Genomic DNA, 27,265 nt, shown 5'->3' with positions numbered 1-27,265 from the left:
AACTGGAAACATCATGAAAATATGTTTGGAGCCATCTCCATCTCTCCGTCTGTTACGAAGAAGGCAGAAGTACTATGAAGGTACTCCATACCTGATCGTTCGGGTACGCTTTTGGGTATAAGGAGTAACGATGTCAAGTATCAGTTCCATCGCTCCATTAATTCCCAGCATGGCTCCTGTGGTAACTGAGAAAGATAAAAGCACAATAGTTATGGTCACAGGTGGGTAGGTTAAGGTGCAACTTGGATTGGCTTCTTTAAAACTATAAGGGGCAACCTAATAAACAAGACAGTGCCCTTTCTTTTCCAACCTGGTTGCAAGTTCCCTTACAGCCCCACACTTGGATCTCCCATAACTGAGGCAATGACTTGACTATGCCTCCTTTACAATGTCAAAGGAAGAATCCATTCTTCCTGCTCAGGGGTAACTAGCCTGGGAAATTTTTTTCCTTTTTGCCCAATTGGATGGTTATAAAAACATAGTGATAGATCTGAATGATAGAAAGAAATTCAAAAGGGGTATCTGATCAGATCAATAAAGCCTCTGGATGTCATTCTCTTTTCCAAGGAGGCCCCAGGCTCTCTTCAATATCCCCAATATGCCTCTCCACTCAGCTCACCTTGGGAAGAGCTCTGGTCATGTCAAAAAGTAAGAGGAATGCACAGGACACAACATGGAGCCAGGCTAGCAGGGGGCAAATGTTTCAGTGGGAGAAGGAAAGAGAGTTGTGTCTTCCAAGGTGTGAGTCTCTTCTCTCTTTCTTCCACTACACTGGCATTTTTAAGACAAAAACCTAGAAATGCTTTGTGCTTTGGGCCAACCTTGTTCTGAGAAAAGTGGGTGGAAACAAGAGGTCTCAGAGAAGCAAGGAGAGAGAAACAAGGGTGGAGAAACAGGGGTGGCTATACTGGCTGGCTCCAAGCCTCAGGAAAGTAGCTAAATGGAAATTTGGAGGCTTTGATATCACTCATCCCCATACAGTCCATCAGGTAGAGACTGAAGCTGAAGTCTTAGCTGTGACAAAGAGTGTACACTCCTGGAACATCCTCTGTGCATATGTTCCTCCTGAGGTGAGAACAGGCAATAACTGCCTGGATCAAAATTCAGGGATTTGGCATCCTAGTCCTGCCCATCAATCTTCCACTCTTATGGCTACTAACTCAGTTCTTACTTCTAAATTGGGAAAACATACCAAAGCAAACTCTTGGCAAATAATTCAACAAAATTCTGGCCTTGAGTTAGGGAGGTGATAGTTTTAAGAGCACCAATTCTAACATGGAAGACTTTAGGCTTGGAAGTGGGAGAAGATAACAGTAAGAAATCCTCCCTGAGTTCGCCCTTGCTAGATGCCTGTCCAAGGTTAGGTCTCTGGCAGTTTCATGCATACTCTCATTGGCCATCTGAGAGCTTCCAAAGGGTTCACTGGCTATCAAAGACCCAATATGGTCCCAGTCAACTCCTGAAGATAGAAGCTGTTTAGAAAGCTTTCTGGGACATTCAACAGTGGCTAGCAATTCACTGAAGCAACAGTAACCCACAGGCTTTTTGAACTCGGCTTGCCTCTCATCAGGAAAGTCAATGTATAGAGAGTGACAGCGTAATTTTTAAAAATATCTTATGAAACAGTTAGTTGGTACAAATAAATGTAGCTTAGAATATGAGACAAATGGCCATCTCCTCCCACCCTCAAGCACATCCCAGGATTTCTCAGAGATCCAGCTTAAGGAATTTCTCTAAATCTCCATAGCCACCCTATATTGTAAGGAAGGTAAGTTATTCAACCTAATGATTCTTTAGGAAACCATGAGATACTTCAAACCTTGTGCTGTTGGCAAGCTCCAAATGGGGGTGGCACACCTTCTGTCTACTCATTAATGAGAGGTGTCCTTTATACAAAGACACAGCTTCCCTGTTCTTTTATGAGAGATGGGTTTGTACATTCGGTCTCTCCCAGATACTCTTGGATTTTCTGGTCAATGTATCTGAAACGGGTGATGGAGGCTCTGTCTGTGAACAAGAAGTCAGGAATCTCTCCCATTATTTATTCTCCAGAAAGACTTTCTCGTTAAGGACCCTCCGTGTTTATGAATAGAATTAACCAATGAAATTCAGATTAGTTTAGTAGTTCCTAGGATAATTAGGAAAAGGTTACCTATTTACTTCCCATATGCATAGTCATCCTCTTATTTCAAAAGACCAAGGGAAAAGAGCAGGGCAGGGAAAGAAACTGACCATCATCGAGCAGTTTCCATGTGGCAAGCACACCCATGAACATCATGCTATTATCCCATCTGCCAAGGCTACAAGTGCTGCGTGGGCTGCATTGCGTCCCCTCCAAAATTCATATGTTGAAGACCTAACCCCAAATACCTCAGAATATGACTGTATTTGGAGACAGGGTTTTAAAAGAGGTAATTAAGTTAAAATTAGGCCATTAGCATGGGCCCTAACCTAATCTGACTTGTGTCCTTATACGAAGAGGAATTTTAGACACACAAAGAGACTCCAGGGATGCACAAACACAGAGGAAAGACCATGTGAGGACACAGGGAGAGGACAGCCATCTGGGAGCCAAGGACAGAGGCCCCAGGAGAAACCGAACTTGCTGGCATTTTGATCTCAGACTTTCAGCCTCCACAACTGTGAGAAAATAAATGTCTGTTGTTTAAGCCACCCAGATTGTGGCCTTTTGCTATGGCATCCCTGGCAGACTAATAGTAATAATTATTACTACTATAATTTTATAAAGGATGAAACTGAGGTTAAACAGGTTAAGTGCTCATGTTACATGACTCATAAGAAATAGAATCAGAGTCACACTCAGATCCTTCTGGCTCTAAGCCCATGTTCTTTCCCCTACAGAGTATATTACATCTAAATAATTGTCACTTTCATCCCACAGGAAGGGGGCTCTCGAAGGAGAAACGAAAGTCTGTGCTCATTACATGTGAGATAGGAGGTATAGAATCTATTAATAAAAAGTATCTCCATATGGAGCAGAATTGACATGAGTGTTAGAGTTAGAAATTCAGCCCTCATGACTTTTTATCTGCATGAATTCAAGCAATTACTTCACTCTTCTAAGCTTATTTTTCTAAGCTGTAAAATTGTGAGTCTAAATACAGAATTGCTATGATAATTAGAAATAATCCAAATTAGGAGATAGCAAATACATATCAACCCACATGCTATGATGTACCTGGTAGTTACCTGGAGGACCCTGTTGAAAAGGATCATGAGATTGAAAAAAAATGGTAAAGGATGTTGTAATCAATGAGTAACTTCAGGAATATAGCAGAGAAGTTTGTGATGGGAGGGTCATTCTTGACAAATGTAATACACATAACACTGTGCCTTGAATATGATAAGGACTGAATAAAGTCTGCTCTTCCGCTGTCATAGGTCGTTTGCACGGTGTAGCACTAATAGAAAAGTTTAGAGTGCTATCCTATGTGACTCCCAAGGAAAAGCAATATCAAAATCTGTCTCCAGGAAAGGCTCAAGACTTCCATCTGGCTAAGGGGGAGAAGAATAAATAACTTCTCACCTCCAGAGCCTCCGGATGGTCAGACTCCTTCATATATCTTGTCTGGACCACATATATCCCCCACCCACATCCTCCTTCCAAACAGATGCCCACATGGTTTCCAGGTGCCCCAGCCCAGGTCTCGAAGCCAACCCAGGGAGCCTCAATAGAGCCACTTACCGCTGGAGGCAAACACACGCAGGGCCCAGAGACAGTGGAGGAGGTTCTGGCTATCACACAGGTTTTTCCTGGCCAGAATCAATGTCACATCAAGTGCTTCCAATTCCAGCGCCTTCTGGCCAAACTTTTTATCTGAGGACACAAATCAATCTATCTTAGTTGTGTGGTACATTGATTCTGAGGGTTATACAAGGCGTGGAATAGATGAAGGGGAAGATGGTGGAGGGAGGAGGATAATCATAGCCAAAGACACTTTTCAGACATATTTAGTAAAAAAAAAAAAAAAAAAAAAAAATTGCCTCTAAATATGTCCCTACTGGAACCAAATGAATCAGAAGAGCTAATTCGGGCTACACATATTTACATGAAGGCTGGTGGGTTGTATGACTCTTAAGCCCCTATATTTAGGTTGTCCTCATACGTGCACTACAGTTTAGTTGGGAATAAAGTTCTTCCTTTAAGAAAAGTCTAGAGTTAGGATACTTATGTAACATGACATACAATGCAGTGTGTGAACTTTGATTGGATCCTACTTTGAAAATGTCTGTAAAAGACGACTGGGAACACTTGGAGAAATTGGAATGGATATAAATTATACATGTATTTTTAATTTTATTAGATTTGTAATTGTCATTATGTAGGAAAGCATCTCTTCACAAAGAAATGCACTTGAAAAATTTAGGAGTAAATGCCCTTTGTAATTTTTTTAATATTTTAAATAAAAATAAATAGGTGAAGGAAATATGGCAAAATGTTAACAATGGTTAGATCTAAGTTTTAGGAATATAAGAGATTTTCATAATAAAAAGTCAAAAATATTTTAAGAAAATTAAATTTTCTCTTCTAATATCTCTAAATCATTGTTCCAAATAACTTGACACCTACTGTTACAGATAAGTCATTATTATCTTAATAATTAGAAAATAAACATAAAAAGCAGGGCAAAGCACCTCTTATTCTGTGTTCCTTGTTCCCACTATGACACCAGGTAACTGTGCTACCAGTCACATTTGTTTGTGTCCTTTGCACAGTGTGATGCCCAAGTCATCCCGTTTGTTTTGGCAGGAATACATTTCGATCAGATGTATCGCAGGTAGAAATGAGTAAAAGAGAGACAATATCCTAAACCTGGTTTACCAATATTTACCTCAAAACCAAAGGACACCAGCAAAGAGTTCATGACTAACCCTACATGACCCATTCCCTTCATGAGGAAAGAGATATTGATTTTGTCTGGGACAGGAGCTGACTGATGCCTGGTCCTCAGTCATTATCTATGGAATGTTGAGTGGATTCAAAGTAGAGATACAGACAGTGAAAGGAAAGAGTGCTCCAGAGTCCCTGGGCCCTTGGCTATAGCTGCTAGCATGGGACATCAAAGGTCCACTTTCAGAGGATCCGAGCTTCTCATTTGTGACCTATATAAGACTCAGCACACCACTGGAGCTTAACTATTATGACCAGTTTGCAAGGCCTGCATGAGTCCTGCGTGCTCAGGTTTTTAAACTGTGCTCCAAGAAGTTCTAGGTGTTTCAGGATCTTCCATGGGGAGAGAGTAATGACTCTGTAGCCTAAGTGACAAGAACTCTAGGCCCCTCCCCCATCTTCCTTCCAACTAGGGATGCTCCACTTCTGTGTGACTTATTGTAGTGGATTGAACCGTGGGCCCCCAAAATCCATGTCCACCCAGAACCTCAGAATATTATCTTATTTGGAAACATGGTCTCTGATGATTAATTACTTAACATTACGTCATACAGATTAGAGCGGGCCCTAAAACCTATGACAGACGTCCTTATACAGAGAGGAGAGGACACAGTGGAGAACGCCACGTGAAGATGGAGGCAGACACTGGAGCGATGCAGCCACAAGCCAAGAAACACCAAGGATTGCTGGCAGCCACCAGAAGCTAGAGGGAGGCATGGAGCTGATTCTCCCTCAGAGCCTCCAGCAGGAACCAACCCTGCCAGCACCTTGATTTTGGACTTCTGATCTCCAAAATGGTGAGAGAATAAATTTCTATTGTGTTAAGTCATCCACTTTGTGACAATTTGTTACAACAACTCTAGGAAACTACATACGCTTATATAATGAACTTTCATGTCAGATACAATTGTAGACATGTTCCATTTATTTTAAAAATGATTAAAAACTGCATTGGAGTATCTCCCCTCTTTCCCCCAATGTGGTCCATATCCCATGTAGCCCATTCCTGCTCTGGGCTCTTTCCTAAGCACTATACCTTGGATTAGGTGACATCTAGGTCAACAAAATTACCCTCCTAGGGGCTGGTCCTGCCATCACCACCAAGGTGTCCAGAACTTTCCTGCCACTTCCTCCCTGTTCTTCCCCACCAGAGCTTCCCCAGTTATTTGCATGATAACAACCCCAGAAGTGCCTTTTCAGTCATCTTGGGTCTTGGAGTATGGGTACCTCTTAGGCCAACTTTGGCCAGCAGCCGGAAGAGAGGCAGGAGGATGTCATAGTCTGGAGGCACTGTCCTCGCTGTGTCCACCAAGGTCTGCAGAAGGGCCTCACTGCCACCCTTGCTAATCATGTAGTGGATCCTCCGGTCTGTGCCTGAGGGGGAACCCAGAGGAAAGATGAACCACATATAATAACCCTCATTTTCCTTGCAGTGAAAGATAGACCTCACAGTTAGAGACAGAGCAAAGATCGTTTCATTTCATTCCAGAAACCAAAATTGTGTAGTTCTTGAAGTGACCTGGGTTAAAGTTGTGCTATTACATAAGAGAAAAGGGGTGTGAAATGGGAAAATAGTGTAATACTTAAGAACCTGGGTATATTCACCTGCAGCAGCTGTAATAAATAGAGCCTAGAATCTACTTAACTGAGAATCTGTTGCATTTTCAGTGTATGTGTCTGTACATGTGTGTAAATATGCATAAGGCTTATGTATGCTTAATAGAAGAGGGAGTATCAATATCCCTTTGCTGTAAGTTTAGATCATCCGTAACAGTGTTTGGGATGATAGCCTCGTCTGGAATAATTTTATTAATGGTATAATGATTTTCTGTTGCTGGCCTTCAGAAACTGATGGGAGAAAAATATGGAAACTACTGAAGTATACCCTTGAGAAACAAACATCCAATCATCCTGTGTGGGGAATTCTGAAGAGGGTCTGGGCTATGATGAACTATTGATCTTTCTACCTAAGAACAATTTTGAACTGAGACCTCCTCCACCTTGCCCAAGGATAAAAGCAGTGATTACATTTCAACTTGGCCCTGGGTGATTCTCTATGCACTAGGCATGGTTGACCTAACCAAGGTGGCCAGCAGGTTGGACATTATCAAAGACGACTCTCTGAATTTTCATCCTCATAAAAAGCAGCACTCTCTACAAAAGGAGCAGTTATCACCACCTGTGTCGGAGGGAGAACTCCAAGGTTGCATTCTAAGAATTTCAGACATCTCTGGACAAATTGAAGACAGCACTACCCCAGAAGACAAGCGGCTTCACCTACACAGGTGAACTCACTCAAAAGACTAGAGGGAAGTCACCTCACTAGTGGAGGGCACCACAGCCTACGGAAGGACCCCTTCCTCTTAAAACTGTGCCCTTGAGGCTCTATGGCTTTGAAGTGTCATTTATTTTTGGTGTTACTATTTCTTTCTAATACAATGTGGCCAGCATACATAGAAATGCAAATTGAGTGAATGCTGGGATGACCCACAACCTCAGAAAGAATCTGATGCTCCAGGTAACTCAGCTGATTCCAGTGTAGTCAATTGTGTCATCATATCTTCACAACCTTGATGCTTACCATGCCTCCAGGTCCAGCTCCTGCCTCATACTCCTGTCTCCACCTGACATATGCAAGGGAGCTGCCAACATCTGACTCTCTTAAATGAGCCACAATGGAAGGGAGGAGAAAGAGGAAACGTGTAGAACCACTGAGGGGTAAGCTGTCCCTCAGGAGAACTCAGAGGTGGGTGGGCATAGGCCTCTGGAAGTCCTTGGCCTCATAGATGAGAAACCACAGAATAACCACACAGAGGCTAATTCCCTCCTAAGTTTGGGTCACTATAGGGTGGGTGACTAGACTGAAAGACCCAACAATTGGCCCAGTTTATTCTGGATCTTATTAAGCTTAAAGAAAAAAGACAGGCTAATGAGTCTGTCTGTGATAGGAAACTGGAGCTAGAGCAAACTCCCAGCCACAGAGGTTCTGGAAAAGACTGCAGCCGGCACGCTTCCACATCCGCCAAGTGCGGGGATGAGGGTGTATCCTACTCACCAACAGAAAGCAGGTCTCCGAGGACCTTGAGGATGGTCAGGATGGATTCTCTGTCAGAGGAGCTCTGCAATGAGAACAGAAGCAGACATCTTTAAGAAGTAACACAAGAGGAAGAAGGAGAATGGTCAGGGACACACGTGGAAATGGCAGGACTGTACTTCCTCCCATGGAGAAGGACTTACTGCAGCAAAAGGATGCATGAGGGGATTCACTCAATAAGGGATCCAGGGGCTGTGCCTCCATATGCAGTCTTCAGACTCCTCTTTGGGGACCTATCTTCTGATAACGTCGGCAAAATGAACACAAGAATAAGCAATGATAATGTACACAGAAAACAAGCATGGGAAAGGGTGATTTGTGGACACAGTTCTGTTATTTCAGTAGGCTTGGATTATTTTTTAAATTCAGGGAAGAGGTATGAAACAGAAATCCACCAAAATGTTCTCATGGAAAGACTTCCCAGACCAATAAGAATGAATTTTTATTTTTCTCAAGAGAAGCCCAGGGTTCTCTTGTTATGGTGATGTTATGGTGATCTTCGCTCCAGGGAATCTTGGCAATGCTTGACATTTTACCCCTTGTTATGCAGAAGAGAACCCTGAGTTCCAAGACAGGGAGGACTTGCTGAGTCCCCAGAGGTAATCCATATACCAAAGCCCAAAGTACAAGCCAGGCCACACTCCTGAAAATCAGGCCAGTGCCCTTTGTCCTGAAAGGTATTAGGAGTTGGTGAGGGAGACATTATTTAAGGCAAAGCCTTAGCCTTTCCATTAGTAAGACTCATACTCTTCATCTGCTTCAAAGACCTCAATAATTCCCCATCATATAGGACAAAGTCATAGCTCATTAATAGGATTTCCAAAGCTCTTCATGATCTTGTCCTGCTTATGTCTCCAGCTTCGTTATTCATTACAACATCCTATCCAAAACACATGCTTTGGCAACATGGAACTACTTATAGTTTCCTGCTCAAACCATGACACTTCTTGCCTCTGGAGCTTTGATCATACTATTACCTCTTCCTGAAGCCCTGTTCCCTAACTCTGAGCCTGATCAATGCCAGCTCATCCTTTCAGGGCACTCTGGCCCCACAGATGGCCACCTCACCCACAGGTTGGGTCTGGAGTCCCTTCTGTCTCCACATCACTCTGGGCTCAGCTCTGACAGCGTACTTACCATGGCATTGGTATCTTGCTACAATTTCACTCCCCACTCCACCCCCACTAGGTATTCAAATGTTTAAAGAAGGAACCAAGTTGCATCCATATCTATTTCCAGCATGGGGCACAAGGGCTGTCAGAGAAGGTGTGCAATAAATATTTTTTGAGTAGAACCAAACTGAACCAAAAAGAACCCTAAAGGGGCCATGAAGCCCAACACCATGTCCCAAGGCAGAAGGGTGTTTATGCTTTCTTCAGTCTTATTTTTAAGACCCTCCAGGAAGTTGACTTCAAAACCCCAGCCAGGGCCACTTGCCTCAGTGTAAAATTTAAGGAGACATCAACTAACGGACGCGGTGAGCGTTGTAGGGGTGAAAAGGCACACCTCAAATCATGGTTTGGATGTGGCAAAGTCATAACATGTAACCAAAATGTTTGTACCCCCATAATATCCTGAAATAAATAAATAAATCTTTTCCAAAAAAAAAAAACAACAAAAAATAGCAGTAACCAAGATTAATATCTTTATGCTATATTTTTACAAATTAAGATTAATGCAAGAAAATTCATGATGAAGAAAAGCTCAACTCTCTGACTCCTATTCTGGGTGGAATGAGACTTTTGGGAATCCCTAGGTACTTAATATCTTCAGTTACCCAGGAAAAAGACTTGGGTTTACTCTGACAGCTTCTCCACTGGGTGCTTTGGCCTAATAAGGGCAATCTCAGCAGACACATTCTAATGCCCCTCGTCACAGCTGCACTGAATGGTAACAGAACTAACTGAATCCCCAAGTCCACACCACCCTCCATGTGCCCAATGTTGGTGCATCCCCCTCTTTAGTCTATGAAAATCTAGAAATTGGAACCAAGGAGCAGCCCAGCAACTGATCTATCATTTTGAGGAATTCGTGGGCCCCCAATCCTTTGAAAGTGGACCCAAAGACAGCTCACGGTAGAAAAGGAAGTACCTAGGGTGGTTTCCCTGATAGACCCTGACATTTCTGGATCGACTCTCAGCATGTCATTATCTTTCTGTGATGAAGAGGAGGATAAAAAGCTTTTTGTAAGGCTGTGCAAATGTTGGGTAACTTCTACAATGCTGGATTCTTTCGTTAATTCTGAATCACAAGCAAGGAAAAGGAAAAGAAGAGAGGAAATGGAGAGATGAGAAAAAGAGGAAAGAAAAAAGGTAAACAGGAAAAATTCATAAGGTATAAACTGACTAAAGGGAATGAATAAAAGATCCAGGTGGAATTTGCTTTCATTCAATGATTCCTGCATTCACCCCACAAACATTCACTGAGAGTCATCTACGCTCCAGTCACCTACCTGCTGGGCACAGCAGATACAAATGGATCTCAATGATCTTTGTGGAGCTTCAGGCTGACAGGCGGTTAGGACCCAAGATGGGCAGGGCTGTGACAAAGGTCAACATTGATGATGAGAGAGTCCTGGGAAGGAGCATTTAACCCTGCCAGGTCCACCTGTGATGAATCTGAGACACCACGTGGGAAGGGAAAAGGTGTCCCTGCTGCGCTGTAGCCCTGTGTGTTCAGAGCACGGCAGAGCGAGGTGAGGCTGGGGAGAAATCTGCATCCAGCATGATGGGAGTGAATAAGCAGATGGGAAGGGAACCGCGAATTCCTTGAGGGCAAGAACTAGGTCTTATTATCTCTCTATTTCCATTTCATAAGGTGTAATAGATAATCTATATGTTTTATTAAATCAATTTCTGAAGCTCAGGAATGGGCTGCTTTATTACAACGCCCACTAACACTCCCCAAGAACAAGGATTGTCCTATGTGCTTCTGCTGTGTCTGCCAGAACTGGGCATATGGCATGTGTTAAATCGCGACCCCTAAATTGCTTCGACCAGTGGCCAACACTGTACACTGCACACACATCAGCCACTCCTCTGTAGTTGCCTCCAAGGAAACCCCATTTGTTTCAAATATGGGGCAGCAAATGCCTTTGGAAGATGTGGGTCTCTCTCCCCTGTCTGGAGAAGGGGCCATGGTTCATCTCCTCTAAGTGTTTCTCTTTGTTGTGTGATTGGTTTAGAGGTGGCTATGAACCCAGAGCAGGAAAAGAAAACCTGAGTGGAATTCTCTTGAAGAATCCTGGAAAAATTTTTTCTCTGGAGTTAAAAAAAAAAAAAAAGAATATTAAAAACAAAACAAAACAAAAATTTTCCTGTGTTTGGACATTGTTGTAGGAAGACATGATCCTGGGTCCTAGGTGATTGTTAAGCCACCAAATCAACTCTATGGAACCACCTACCTGTGAACTGTCAGATAAGTGAAATAATAAATATCCTCACTTGTAGAAGTGACTTTTAGTTGGGTAATTTGTTACTGAATTCAGATATGACAGTGGAAAGAAGAAAATTTTACACTTCCACACACCCTCTTCCTGAGCACTGTAGTCTTAATAAATGGGAAAGAAGTCGATTTCACAAACCAACCATAGAGCCAGCCCACCTAGCAAATCCTGCTGTCCCACAGAAAACAAGAGACGTATCATCACACACGTTGAGTTCACGATGCTCTCACTCAGCTCTGAGCCAGAATGGATTAGCACAATATTGTTTTTCTTTAAGTAAAAATGATGGCTATCAATGGAGAAAAAAATGCCCCACCAAATCTCAACTGGCATTAATTTATGCACTGCTATATTTACCAATAAATATTTTACAGTATTTAGAAGAATAACACCGAGCCGTTATCTCACCCACAGTAACAATAAATGAGCAATTAAAGAAGGCAGGATGTGATGTGCCTTGATTTTCCTTTAATGATCCTTTTAAATGAATCATTGAGTAATCCCCTGTTGTTTAAGACTTTCCTATAAAAAATGGATCTGCCAAGCTTTCAGGGAGACGCAGGCAGTTGGAAGAACAAACAGTGTCTTTCACAGTCTGTGGGGTTTTGAACTGCAATTTTCTCAAATACTGTGTTTGATTTGTCGCTCCTTGCTTTAAAATCTTCTATGTTTCCCTGTTGCCTTCCTCCTCCGGACTCCTCACCATGCTATGAAAATTACTGTTCACATCACTCTGCCTTTAGAGGCTCATCTCCAGCCACTCCCCCACTCCAATACTGAGCATGCTGACTACACAGTTCCAGTTACTGTGCCCCGAGAGCATCCTGGGCATCTATGCCTTCAAGGCTTTGCTCTGGCTGATGTATGCTTGAGTACCAGTGCTCCTCCTTCTCACAGCATATTTCAATTCCCAGCTCCCGTTTCCTTTCTATACAGTTTTCCTAGCTAACCCACCTTCCTGGCACCTGTCACCCACAATTGCCATATATATTTGCATAGGTTATGCACTGCACAACTCCAGGGGACACCATTCACTAAGATTATTACATGACTGATGCCCCCTCAAGTAATGCAATGTGGTGGCCTGGTCTCTCTGAGGACAAAATGACTTATTCTACATTTGTTTTCCAACAATACTTTGTACACACCTTTTATTAGTATTCTTACTATAATAGATATTCACTATTTTCTTACCTCCCTGTTTTAGTTGTCTACTGTGGCATACAGTTGGTGGGTACAAACCACCCCAAAACTTAATGGCTTAGAACAAGAGCCCTTTAATGAAATCTCTTGATTTTGTGAGCAAGGAATTTGGGCAGGGCTTGGCTGGGAGATTCTTCTGCTTTCCATAGTGTCACCTGAGGTCACTGAGTGGCCCTCAGCTGGCAGACGCACTAGACTGGAGGGCCTAGGATGGCTTCACTCACATGTCTGGCACCTTGGCAGGGATGGCTGGAGCATTGGGCTCACCTTGGACTGTTGAACAGAATGCCCACATATGGCCTTTTCAGCAGGACAGTTTTAAGGTACTTGGACTTCTCACATGGCAGCTGGCTTCCCCAGAACAAGCACTCCAAGAGAACTGAATGGAAGTTCTAAGACTTCTTTTGACTTATCCCCAGAAGGCCAAACATCACTTCTGCTGCATTCTATTCATTAATCAAGTCACTGATGCTAGCCCAGATTCCAAAGAATTTTCAGCCATTTTTAATCTTCCATGCTCCTCTTAGATCGTGAGCTCTTCTAGAGCAAGAATTTCGACTCATTCCTCTTGACATCCCAGATCCTAGCATGGGGACTTGCACAGAGTAGGCATTCAGGAAACTATGGAATGAGATGAGATGGAATGGTACGGCATGGGACGAGAGGGAATGGAGATGTAATATGCAATCTGCCAGAGCCTGTTCTCCTGGATGCCAGGATTTACCTTAAAGTATGTCCCAGTGAGAACATTGTTACAGAAGTTTTCAAGGGGAATAGCTCAATTTTTCTGTCAATCTAGCAACTAAGCAAACAAATGTAAAATGCTCACTATATGTCAGGCACTGTGTTGAAAAATCGGGACCATTGATGTCACAGTCTTAAAGCAGAGAAAAAAGAAGTATCCTGTGCCCCTCCCCTCAATTTTCTCCACAAGTCCAGCCCTGGTTTTAGAGGATGAGGGAAAAACTGTCCATCCTCATTCCACTTTGAGTGGTACTCCTGATATCACAGGCGTAGAGAATTATACCCTGCCACTCTGTTCCCACAGACTGAAAGAACAAACCCACGAAATTCTAATTTCTGGTCTCTGAAGAATAAGACAGAATCTCTTCCAAACTCATAAGCCAAGAGCACAGGACACAGCTCATAGACCAGGAAAACCATATTGCCAAAAATAAATTTGTTCTTCCAGTCATGCAGTTTAAACACTCACTAGAGATGGTCCGCTGGTTAAATAAAAGGCATTATTAAATTTGAACTTGGTAATGAATAACTGTAGGGAGCACTAATCACAAACTTCAATGACTAAAAATGGTTATAGCACCAAAAATAGTGACCAGCCACTCTGTCTCCACGCAAGAGGAAACGGGCAGAAATGGCATTATTAGAAATTTAGTCTAGGTAGAAGGAAAAAAATTCCTGCCAAGATTGAAATGAGTTCATAAGAGAGAAGTGTTTTAAAAGAGTATGGACTGAAATAACCATGAATGACATGAAGTGACATTTGTTTCAATATGATGGGGGTCATGGTGGCAATAGCGGGGGCATATGACAAAGAAGTTTGCCACAATCACGGAAGCTGAGTGATGGGTAATGTGTTTTATAACAAAATGTTAAGAAAAAGAAAATCAATATAAAATAAAACAAAATAAAATAAATAGCATTCAATGTTTTCTGGCTAGAGTGTCTCAGATGGAACCTTTGAAAATGAACCACCTCACCAGGATCTCTCCTCAAAGTTCTCTAGCCCCAGAACTTGAAAAATACCCCAATCATATATTGGGTCCTTTATGATTAATTGATGAGTGTCAATGATCCGCCTCCTCGGTAAAAAGGGTGTTGATGGTCCAGCATGGGGCAAAGATGGAATGTGGTCCATTTGTCATTTATTTGGCAGATGTTTGTTGAGCGCTTACTCTGTCCCAGGCACTGTGTGCTACGAATACCGTGGGTAGCATAAATACACACAGTCCCTGCTCTCAGGGAGCTTCCAGGTTAGTTGGGAGGCATATTGTGTGCAAAGGTCACCCAAATAAATGTGAAGTTGTCACTGGGGAAAATAGCCCAGGTTTATTATGCCATGTGAGCATAAAATAGAGTTATTGGATATGAGTCAGAAAAGGGTTCCTCAAGGAGTAACGCTTAAGCTGAGAGCAGAGAGGTAAGCAAGAAGTAATGAGCAACGGACAGGAAGGAAGACGCTCAGGGCAAAACAGGGGAAAGGAGGGTAGTGAGCAAAGTGCCATGGCTGCTAGAAGTCTGGCAAAGTTGAGGGACATATAGAAGGCTAGAGAGGCTGAGGCAGAGAGAGAGAGAAGAGAAGTGGTTAAAAGGATATACGTTTCATTCAGATAGACTTTAGGCCAGTTTTCATAACCTCTGTAAGACTCAATTTTCCTACCCACATTATTGGACTAACAATTTTACCTAACTCATGGATACAATTCAGTTAGAAATACCATAACAAATGTAAAAATGCTTAGCTCTTTGCCTGAGTTACAATAAGTGCTCAATTAAGATGTTGGTAAATGAGTAGAAGCCATGGCCACAGCAGACAACAGGTGAACAATCTAAACATAGGTCTGAAGGTCCTTTGGGATGCTTCTTACCAGAGCAATTTTCCACTGACATCGCAATGTTCCCAATTTAGGGAAAGGGGGAAAAAGTAAACAAAACATCTGAAGAGGGTGAGGTTGTATCCTCTGGGCAGAAACAACCTGGAATCCTGTGCTTTGTCAACAACGCCCAGCACACTTGTTGCCACTCGATAAATGGTAGCGTCTCCCAGCCATAATAATAATGACAGCAATCAACAGCATCACATCCCTGAAAGGTTCTCTGATTTCTTTTAAATGATGTTCACTGGAAAGCAGACACCGTCTCTATTTCTAGGAAGGCTGTGAAGTCTCTCCAAAGCACAGTTGACAAATTATAGCACAAAACTTGCAGGTTCGAATTAAGGATTACTGAAAAGAAATGTCAAACAGTTTTCAGCTTTTCTGAAAGGATTCTAAACACAGCAACTAAATAATCCTTCCAGGTGTCTTCCAGCCCAGGCTCAGCACCAACATTGAGGAAGTGAGTTGCCGCCTTCGTACTTCAACCAGCAGCTGCCACTTGCTACCCTGATGCCCTCTGAATCCACCACCTCCAAAACATCCACAGACAATTAAAAGCATCCAGGACAGGGAGGCTCATCCCTGCCTCTACACGTCCACTGAACCAACCTGTCCTCAAGCGCCTTCATTTCAAAAACACTAGGAAGATAATGTTTTCTGGGTCCCCTACCTAGTTCACTCTGAGTGAGCTGGTCTAAAGCAGAATCATGAAGCAGAAAAGCTTTGACCCCACCGTCCTCATGTCTCCCATTTAAGGCACTCCTTTGAAAAACTGCCTTCAGAGATGTTCTGTACAATTTGAGGGTTAAAAAATAGGCATCGAGATATAAACTGGCATCCCCGATAGGCAACGATACTAAAATTATTACCATTCGATGTCTACTTTGTTTCAGACATCATTTACTGCTTAATCCTTAAAACAAAATCCTCATCATACAATTTAGGTACCATTATTCCTATTATACTGATAAGGAAATTGAGGCCAAGAGAAGTTGAATAATTTTCTGGCAAGCAAGAATTACCTTTCTTCATATTTTATTAATTGAATTTGAAAACCCAGCAAATTTCAAAAAAAAAAATTGAGGACATTGTAAAATAGCCAAATTAATATTTCTTTACTGAAAACTCTGATTCTAGAATCCAACTGTGACAATATGAAAATATGACCACAAATGCTTTATCATACCTACCACCAAGAGGTGGGATCTATGTCCCCTATCCTTGAATCGTGGCCAATTTTAGCAAGTATCTTATTACTAAATAGAATGTAACAGAAATAACACTTCTTAACTTTCAAGACTAGGTCATTAAAAAATTCAATTTGTAGGTACAGTTTGAGGGTTTGTAAATAGTCATCAGGTCTCTGGGACACCGGCATCTGAAGCCCTAAGCCTTCATATAAGAGGATTAAGACAGCCATGCTGTAAGGAAGCCCAAGCCACACAGAAAGACCCATGTGGTGCTCTAGTACAGTCAGTTAAGCTCTCAACTGAACAAGGATGAGTTGTCATTAACTGTCAACCACTAGAGTGAGCAATCTTGCACGTCCAGACCAGTTGGAGCTTTGGATAACTGCAGCCCCGCCAATTCCTGACTACAACCACTAAAGAGACACCACTGCCCTGTTGAGTCCTTTCCAAATGTTTGGCCTGCCAAATAGTGAAAAGAATCAAATGATTGCTTTAAGCCACTGAGATTGGGACAATTTCTTACTCAGCAATGGTGACTAGAATGCAAACCAATCTCAACAGCAGATCAATAAAAAGCACTGAGCATTTGATTTCTAAATACTAAATCTGGAATGTATGACAGTGAAAAAACAAAAGATCTATAGCAAGCATTTAAACTGAAAAATTTCACAAAGATTTTACCAAGTTTCTCTTACTCAGTTATTGAATTTTGCAAAACATAACATGATAGAGAGTAGAGAAACATCAGACTTAGAGGTGGTGAACCTAGTTCTAATCCTAATTTTTCCATTATGACTTTAGATAAGTCATTTACCTTTTCTGGACCCCACTTGTTTTCTTCATGCTTCAAGTAAGGAAATAAGAAAATATGATTTCTCAGGCCACTTCCAATTCCATGATCCAGTGACATTCTATGATGTCAGACCAGCGTCAATAGAAGATCCTCATACTAACAGGCCAACTTTCCATTTCTGGTGGTGTAGCTGTTGTATCAGACTCTGAAGATGAGGAATGGGAGAGAAAGTGGTAGCGTCTGTTCATTTGCTGGTAAATTGCCCACAAGTCTCAGAGGACAGGTGTGCCCTCAGAGAGCTCAGGTAGGGCATGATGCTCTTCTAAAGGTATCCCTTAGGCTCCAGGTTAGATAGAGTGAGACACGTAAAAGAGTCCAGTGTGGACCTCAGTTCAAGATCCCTGCAGTCCCCCCAACCCACATCTCTGCTGACCTTTGCTAACATATAACAGCATCATGGCATTTTAAAAGAACAGCTCTACATTTGGCATATTTCCCAGGAAGGACTGAGGCTTTCCCTTTCAATTCACATGTGTTGGGCAGGAGCCTCTGGGACATAAAGGTATCACAGCCTTCATCCTCCACTTTCACAATTTTATATTTATGTCTTTATGTCCATCCCACCCCCTCTCTCCCAAAACCTCCACTCTGTTAACCTTCTTCTCTAAAGGACCTACAAATGAATGCAGGACTTCTCAACCACAGCATTAGTGATATTTTGGGCCAGATAATTATTTGTTGAAGTGGGGAAGAGAGAGCTGCTGCATGCATTGTAAGATGATTAGCAGTATCCTGCCTCTCTACCCACTGGAGACCATCCCCAACTCCCAGCTCCTCTTGTGATAACCAAAAATATCTACAGACATTGCAAAAGTCAAACTTGGCCCTGGTTGAGATCCACTACACTAAAGCATTAATGACTAATACCTCTGTGACATATTATCCCTCCCAGGGATATATAATGTGGATAATGATATAAATCAAAGCGATAAAGGTCTCCTTGCTTCAGGGATCCGTGAAAGCCAAGTCAGAGATATGGTTTTGGTCCAGGAGCCTTGTGGAGTCTCCCACAAATTCCTCCTCCCAGACAACTGAGGCAACCACCTGCTTCCCACTTTCACCCAAAGCCAGGACTAGACTTCTGGATCAGACATGTGATCAATCAGATGCGCTCCGCCACACACATATGCACATACAGGGTTAAGTGACAACCTAGCTGAATTTAGCAGATTTCATTCTATAGCTGTATCCACCATCTACTCAACTGCTTAAAAATACATCAACAACCAGGAAATAAATGGAGGTATGGCTTGGGTCTAGCATGAGATATTCCATCCATTTTTGAATGATCAGTAATTCATCTTCCCTCTACAGTAATTGCTTCTGTTATATTAAAAAAGAGCATCCACCACATTCTAGATAGTAAAAACTAAGAGTTTTTCTTTGTTTTATTGCCAATATTCTCCACAACTTGCCCATGTTGGCTCAGTTATTGAAAGCACTGTGTTAATAAGATTGGCAGACATTTATTGGGTGGCTACTCTGTGTCAAAAACTGGGGATGCAGCTGTAAATAAATCGATAAGGTCTCAGTTCTCACAGATATCTCAGTCTAGGAAGGGTCTGCTCAACTAATGTTTTGAGTATGGTAAGGTTAGCAAATATCATTGTCATATGGCCCAGTTCCCTTCACTCTGTTACATAAGTGTAAATTGCTTCCCTAGATCTAGTAAATGAGCTCCTTTGGCTAAAGAAAAAGAGATTTAAAAAAGGGCATGTGGATGAGTTAGCATAACTTATATGGAAACTTCCTGCCTCCATTAATAAAATAAGGCCCAAACACTGTAAGGCTGGGTTGGGGTGGAGGAAATGCGTCATCACCACATGGCGAGGGGCAGCACAGCTGCAGCTCAGAGATGGATTCTTTGCTCCTGGGGAGTCATCTTCCTCCCAAGCTACTCAGTGAGTTACAGAACCAAGACATAAACTTTGCAAATGTCTCCAGAATTCAAGCTTTTACAAGCTTGAATTGAGATTAACTGGTAAATAGAAAAGTAAGTTTTCAAGGTATATGGGTTAGTTAAGATAATGTTACCCACTATAAAAACCCAAAAAAAATGTATGAATGGTCCAATAATAAAAAAGTTTGCTTTTTTTTTTTTTCAGTTCATATAAAGTCCAAAAGAAATATTCTTGACTGGTGGACAGAGTTTCTATAATTGGAGATTTGGGGACCCACGTTCCTTCTGTCCCGTGGCTCTTCTTTTCTCACGTACCTTCCAAGGTCAACATGTTCATTGGCCTCTAAGCTAACAGAAAGAAAATACAGAGGCTCTTTCACAGAAGGGTTTTATGGGTCAGGCCTAGAAGTAACACATATCATTTCCAAGCTCATTTCACTGACCAAAATTCAGTCACGTGTTCACACATAACTACAGGGAAGAATGGAATATGCAGCCCAGCTTTTGTGTTCAAAGAAGAGGGAATGGGTTTGGTAGATTGCTAGCTTGGCTCTATGACAGTATAGTTTCCTTCTCTTCCAGTTAGGGTTTCCCAGGAGGTGTGATTTCCCACATGCCCTTGGCAGACCTTGTTTTGATGGATGCCATCTTTCTCTTGCCACCTGTCTATACTCATCAAACTATAGGCCAAAGTAAGCAAGATCAGGAGACATTGGATTTCCTATCCTGCAATGTAAGGAAATTTTCCAAGTTCTAATTTCCCATATGAGGACTCACCTCATTCATGAAAGATTGAGTCTATGATTGATTGTACATTTCAAGAGGAACTAAACCCTCAACTTCAATAATAAACACAACATTATATATGGAAAAAACTTAAACGGTAACAAGGAGTCAGTATATCACACAGCCTATGGCCAAGGATGAAAACACAAAACCCTTTTACTTGAGTGAGTTACTTCATAAACATAATCATTAACAGCTAAGGTCAGATATGCTAAGGGTCAGACATTTAGAATTCCTGCCATTTTTCCCTTGTTTTAAGGCCAGATAAGCAGTAAGTATCTCAGAAAAGCACTTGTCAATACTCAGCTTTAAGTTTCTGTGAAAAGAGATTACCCATCCTTTTTTGGATAGCATGGCCTCCTCATCTCATGAGGAACATCTCGGAAGTATTTCAAGCCATATCATGAATTTGGTCGACCACCTGGTCCATACCAAGCTCCTCTAAGGAACCTCAATGGTGATTTCATCCTAACAATTCTCATCTTCAAAGCAAAATATTTCCCACCAAATATATCCAGGAATGTCAGTGCTATGTGGCCAACTACAATTAACATACTTTGCAAGATTTGTTATATTAATTATAACAGCAGTGTAACAGCTAAACAGAAAGCAGTTTGGAAATAAGTTAGGTATCTTATTTATCTTTCCTAATGCTCAATAACTTCATTCCCAGATCATCCAAAGATTAAAGAATTAAACATATTTTTCATCTATATCTTTATTACAGGTCCTGTTGACCTCTTCTCCAGTGAAAATGTTCAAAATTTAGTCATCACTATGGTTAAGGGTGTTTTGTAAAACATTCTCCTGGAGAAGTCTCATCCCTCACAAGCAAGAACTTGGGCTTAAAGTATTATTAAATTCATATAGACTCTACCATCTATTTATGAACTTCTGGGTACATCTTTGCAAATATGAACATCCCATCCGGGAGACACAAAGGCCCACAGATATAACCCTAAAACTCTGCCAGGGACACTGTGCCTACTTCAGGTGGATTCCTCTTGGTTGTTGATAATTTCACAGCAAATTATTCAAGTACCCACATTATATTTCATGAAGTAAAGGAAGCAGGTGAGATGATTTTAGATGAAGATAATGCTGAGTACAAACTAATGATATTTTATTTTTTTCATAGTTCACACCCAAAAAAACAAAAGATTCCAGAAAATCAATGTCCGCAGGCTGGTTTATAAAATAAATGAGTTAAAATGTTAAATAAATGGGAAAGATAATAGGAAAAAAGTGCTTCAAAGGGTGAAGGTGGAAATTCCATTACGAATCAAGACTTCAAGGACCAAATAGTATAACACGGCGGTGGAAAGAAAATAGTCTATTAAAGGATTCAATAACCAAAGCCCTGTTTGACAATTAGCCAATTAAGTCACAATTTTAATAGTCTAGAAAAGTGCCTGCAGCTGTGCGGGATCACGTAGCCCATAAACAGGACATCAGGCATCTCTTCTCTAATTGCCAGGGCTGAATTCCAACAACTAAGGAGATACTCAATAAGCTCTTAGTTCAACGCTCCCATTTAAGGAGTACAAATCTGTTTCATTTCTCCTTTCTGGAATTCAGCTTTATGTTGAATTGTCAAGTAAATGTCATGACGATGGAAGTTGCTTTTGACTTTGATCCTTTCAATGAATCCGAGAGACGTAGCTGCAATACCAGTACTCAGAGAGAGACCCAGTGGCATCTCCCTTCCTAGGTGAATGACAATTACTAGTTGAAAGTCACTAAGTGCAGCCGTGGAGAGTCATGACTTCCCTCATAAGCAGGAACTTGACAAGAGTGTCCATTTATCTGTCCTTCTAGACATCCATTCGAGCAATCGTTTATTCAAACTATATAATATTCATTAATACATTGATCCACAGATGAAGGGAACTCAAAGGATGCCACCAGTATAGGAGTTCTCAATTCAGCTGCAAACCAGGCTAAAGAGGATACAGACATACTGACAAGTTTCATAGTCAAGGACAAACTGAATTCAATGTGTGAGAATCATTAATGGGAGTTGAGGGAGAGGTAGCAGATGCCTGAAAGGCTCCATCATGGAAATAGGCTTAACAGAGATGAACAGTGAGGAAACAGAAGGACCTTTGTGATAGTTTCTCAGTCTTTCTTTTTTTTATTCCCCCACAACCTTGACAGTATCAAGAAGTAGTGAAAAGGAATCCTGTAGAATGGCCCCCAATTGGGTTTGTCTGATTTTTTTCTCATCATCAGACTGGGGTTGTCAGTCTTCAGAGGTCCTTTCCATCACGTATCTGGGTTACATAGTAACCCCATGACATCACTGATGATGTCATTACTTGGTTTATCTCTTGAGTAAAGTGATGTTTGGCATGGTTCTCCATCGTGAAGTTACTATTTTCCTTTTCCATGCTCTATTTTTGGGAAGCAAGTCATTAAGTCTAGCCTCCACTTGGAGAGAAGCAATAGAATTAAGCTCCTCTCTTGGAGGGGTAGTATCTACATATATCCTTTAAATCCTTGAACTTTGAGGGAGAACTGCATTGAGTCCATTCAGCTTTCATGGAAATATCTACATTCTCCATCCTATTTTTCATAACCACATGCCCAGTACTTCTCTTGGAACAGGACCCTCTCCAACACTCAATCTGTCAGAACCTCCTGCGACCATGTCAGGAAATGGACAATATCATGTTGCTCCAGTGACTGTTTTGCCATCAGCAGTGGATTCTGGCTGCTGAGAGGTGAAGGGAACGGAACTTGGAGACAGTTCCTTGGAGGGAGACGCATTCAGACGCAAATGTGTGCAGTAATTAGGTATGATGGGCTGTAATTTTCCAACTTGCTTTTGCAAAGCAAATTGCTTTTTGAGTTGAAATGTTCTCTGGCTTTCTTTCCCTTAAGTTTGGCCTTGTATGAAAGTCCCCCTTTTCAAAAAGCCAGATTTGTTTCATTTTATCCTATAACTAATTTAATGCTAATTGCACAATGACTACATTAGGCTTCACTGGACTATAACAGGTCGTGGGAACGAAAACTCATCTGTCAACCTGAAAAGTGTAAGTAAGCCTGAGAGTGTGTTCAAGGATTAACCTCTGAGCGGCTGCCTTTGAGCATCGCGCTGGCTGAGACAGGGCTGCAGAATGCTGTCTGTTCTGGCTCTCAACACAGCAGACACTTTTAGAAACATGGGTTCCCCTTGGAATCCATGAGAATTCTCCAAATGGATCAGAATCTCAGACTTTAGTTCTCTAATATAACTATTGTCAGATACAGGGGTCACCCTTACAACATGTAAATGAGGAATTTTCTAATCTTTTTGTTTGTTTTTTAAAATACATCTAGGAACAAGGAACTCAGCATCTCCCAAAGCAGCTTGCACCGCTGTTTGAAGTTATCATCTTAAAGAAGATCCTCTTTAGAGGTGGCTATTTCTTTGTCATTTACACATGTACACGTTTGCCTAATGTCCATTTAAAGAGAATGATTACATTTATTTTAAAAATAACCCACTTTCATGTATAAATTTTTGCATTGAAAAATATCTGGGAAAGTAGATGTTAATAGTTGTTATTCCTGAGCAGTGGCGTGACAAATAATTTTTCTTACTCAATTTTCTAATTTTTCTAAAATGGCCACAGACTACTGCTACATAAAAAATGATAAAAGCAAATGGAACATAAAGGGAGAGGGAAGTAGGTACTGGGAAATACGTGAGCCCAAAAGTTCCTAATATCCTTGGGGTGGGAACGCACTTTATACTGAAGAGATAGCTCTGCAGTGATTAATATCCTTGCCTTCTATTTTATTTATTTTTGCGTTGATTCAACAAACATTTATTGAGAACCAAAACCATGCCACGAGTTCTGCTAGGTACTAGGGATACACAATTAGTGACATATAATTTGTACCCATGGCACAACGGTGGAGACAGACATGCAAACAGGTAAGTGCGGGCTGTTCCAGAGCGAAGGCTCACAGCCACCTCACCTAGTCGTGCCGCTTGCACTCTGCTCGATGGTGCACACCTAAGACAGCACACCTGCCATCACAGTCGGCATCGATTTGCATACTTACTACAACAATTTTCCAGCGTTTGACAAAGTGTCTCCAGGAGGGGACACCGTTTCCTCACTGACACACAGGTACACAATAGGTTAATGGCTGTCCTAAAGACAGGCTCACTGAGTACTATGGGAACATTAAGGAAAAGTCTCTTAGCTTTGCTTCAGGGGCAAGAAGTGTGTGTTATTATGAGATTTTATATATCCGTATATAACATCTTTTTTTTGGTCCATGGTTCCTGACTCATAACTTCCGCAGTGTCTGTTACAGTAAGCAGAATTCCTCTCTGTGACGTTCTCCGGTCCTTCCTTCACCTGCCCAAAGCAGGACTCTAGTCTGATTGTGGGTCACAAGACCCTCATTCCAGAGAGAGTCCTGCCCCATACCCTGGAGGGAGGAATGTTATACAGAGAGGCCAGGAAGGATCTGAGCAGACAGGCCTGGCTGGGTTTAGATCATGTCCTTTTTGTCCCATCACATTTCAACAAGATTGTCCACGCTTCAGTCATGCCTGTCCAATGAAGTCTCCATAAAGGGCCCAAGAGGACAGGGTTCAAGGAGCTTCCAGAGAGCTGAACACATGGAGGGTGGCAGGAAAGTGAACAAGAACTCATGCACATGCTGGGAGTTGGCGCACCCAACTCCACAGGGACAGAAGCTCCTGCGCTCAGAACCATTCCAGACGCTGCCTCTTTTATCTCTTCATCTGGTTGTTTATATGTACCCTTTAAAATATCGTTTGTAATGAATCACTAAACGTGTTTCCCTGAGTTCCGTGAACCCAAAGAGGAAGAACCCCAACTGAAGCTGGTTGGTCAGAAGTTCCACAGGCCTGGACTTGTGACTAATGTAGGGGAACAAGGCAGTCCTGGGGACTGAGCCCTCAGCCTGCGGGATCTGACGCTATCTCCGGGTAGATGGTGTCGGGATCCAATTGGAGAACACCCAGGTAGTGCCTGCTGCAGCGTGGATCGCTTGCTTGGTCATGGGGAGAGATACGCCCCACATTTGGTCACAGACGTCTTCTGTGTTGATTGTTGGTGGCGTTGAGTGAGAGAATATGACAAAATACATTGAGTGTTCCTTTTTACGCTCACAGAGGGCATTGGAGAGAAGAGGTTGGGGAGCGAATGCTGGAACTTTGCCTCAAAGCCAAGAGGTGTTCATTTATCAAGCAAACAAGGCAAAGAGCATTGCAGCTTGCCTGAGAGCCCCAAGAACATGCAGGGGAAAAGCAGAAGGTGATCTGGGAAATCAGGCCCTGATGGGGAGTTTGGGTTTCCTCCTGTAGGCAATGGAGAGCCTCTGAATTTAAGGCCTTTTTTCACGTGCTCTATATGGTAAATGAAGAATGAGTAACTGAATAAATGAATGGATGAATGAATGAATAAATGAATATGTAAATAAATGAATGAAAGTCTAGTTGGTTTATTAATAGTTAATGGACATTTAGAGTTGATGCTGTGAACAGATTGTGGACAAATTCTTCTTTTCCCTGACTTTCTTCAGTCATAATCCTTCCACTTTTGTCCATCATGGGGAGCCATCCACAGGCACAGAATTAAAAATTATGTATGGCAAACTCTGCACCCACCAGAACCCCACAACCAGGAGACACTTGCAGTCTGCACAGGTGTCCTGGGCTTTTGTCTGCCAGTATGTACCCACATGCAGGAAAACATGCACACACAGGGACGGATGTGCAAATCGACACACACAGGCACAGATGTGCAAATGCATACACTCACAGGCACAGATGTACAAATGTGCACACACAGGCACAGATGTGCAAATGCGTATGCACACATGCTACTTCTCTGAGATATGCTCTTCCCTTTTCCTACCACCTGGCCACTGGAGGTGTAGTCATGTTTATACGGCTTTAACCTCCCTGCTGGCCCCAACTGACATGTCCAGGGTGGGAAACTGATTCAAGCTGGGCCAGTCAATCCAGTTTTCAGCACTATTGAAGCTGATGCCCCTCTCTGGGTGTCTTGGCTGTATCGTGTTAAACTCAGGAAGTGTTGGCAGCATGGTGCAGGATGTGGGGGGAGTTGACGGACGAAGCCCACCTATAGCAAGAAGGAAACGTGAAGGAAAAGCCCACCCAAGAAAAGTGAACTAAGGTGTACAGAAAAGCAAAGACAAAAAAACTGCATGAGTCCTGCCTCGACTTAAGCGGTTCATTCAGGAGAAACAGACCCACTTTAGCAACTAGTGAGAAACTTTTGTATCTCTATATAATAAATTTCCTTTTATATGTAAACTAGAGACTAGTTTATTTTAGTAAACCCAAAGTGTGGTTTAAGTTGGGTTTGCTGGAATCCAGAACTGCACTACAGTTGCTTGCAACCAAATGAGGCTTAACCATGCCAGGGTGAGATGCCACCTACAGCGAAGAGCAAGGACTTCGGATCCTGCGGGTTTGGATTTTGGTTTCCCCGCCTGCGGTTATATCCCCTTCATGTGCCCTCTCAGAGACTCCTGGAGTTTTACATTATACTCCTCCCACAGTCTTTTTGTGGGACCCATAACAGAAATCATGACTATAAAGTCCCTTGTACCCTGCCTGGCAAATAGTGGATGCTAAATAAATGGGAGTTGCTATTATTATTGTTATGCCTACATTAAGAGACCCTCTTTAACACAGTTGCTTAAATCTGAGTATGTGAGAAATTGACAGGCTTATGGTTATTTATTAGCACATATTTGCAATCATGTCCCATCTCCTCCCTGCAAAAAAGAAAAAAAAAAAAGCTTTGCTAGGCCTCCTTATCCTTGCTAGACTGCGTTGTGAACAGAATCCAAGAAAAGAACTCCCATTTCCTGCCCCATCACCTCCCTGAATGCCCAAGCCTCCAGGAAGGCATTCTCATTCATTATGGTTATGACAAAAGTTAGACACTGGGTTTTAGATTTTAACAAGTATATTTTTAACCCTTGCACTGGGTCTCCAATGCTGAACTCAAACAGGCACTCCTAGAGCAACCAAATAAAGGATATTTAGGATGCAACTTCTCGCTGCCTTTGTTTTTGAAGCATAATCATAATGTTGTCGTTGGTGCTGATTTGCAGAGGGCCAACAGTGTGCATGGTGCTGTAGAGTTCTTGCAAAGACAGCCTTTTGTGAGCATAAACACAGGGGAGACATGCCTTGCATACAATTATTTTTGTGCTTTGAAACTCTACCTGCCAATTTAAAGTCTTTCTGCTTTTCTCC

The 27,265-nt window shown here is 42.1% G+C and overlaps 1 protein-coding gene across 1 annotated transcript in view; it reads right to left on the bottom strand.

Moving 5' to 3' along the window:
- AGBL1 (ATP/GTP binding protein-like 1) overlaps positions 1-6,263 on the bottom strand; it is a 502,451-nt gene extending 496,188 nt beyond the window's left edge. The window contains exons 1-3 of the mRNA XM_012643678.1: positions 6,140-6,263; positions 3,707-3,838; positions 92-185 (exon numbers count right to left, since the gene is read on the bottom strand). Of these exons, the coding sequence (XP_012499132.1) occupies positions 92-185; positions 3,707-3,838; positions 6,140-6,263 (350 nt within the window). The remainder of the gene's footprint in view (positions 1-91; positions 186-3,706; positions 3,839-6,139) is intronic.
- Positions 6,264-27,265: the final 21,002 nt, after the last annotated feature.

The sequence above is a fragment of the Propithecus coquereli genome, unplaced genomic scaffold (assembly GCF_000956105.1).
Source record: "Propithecus coquereli isolate 6110/MARCELLA unplaced genomic scaffold, Pcoq_1.0 Scaffold20, whole genome shotgun sequence".
NCBI lineage: Eukaryota > Metazoa > Chordata > Mammalia > Primates > Indriidae > Propithecus > Propithecus coquereli.
Note: the sequence above shows the minus strand (reverse complement) of the source record. Positions and strands in the feature narration are given on the sequence as shown.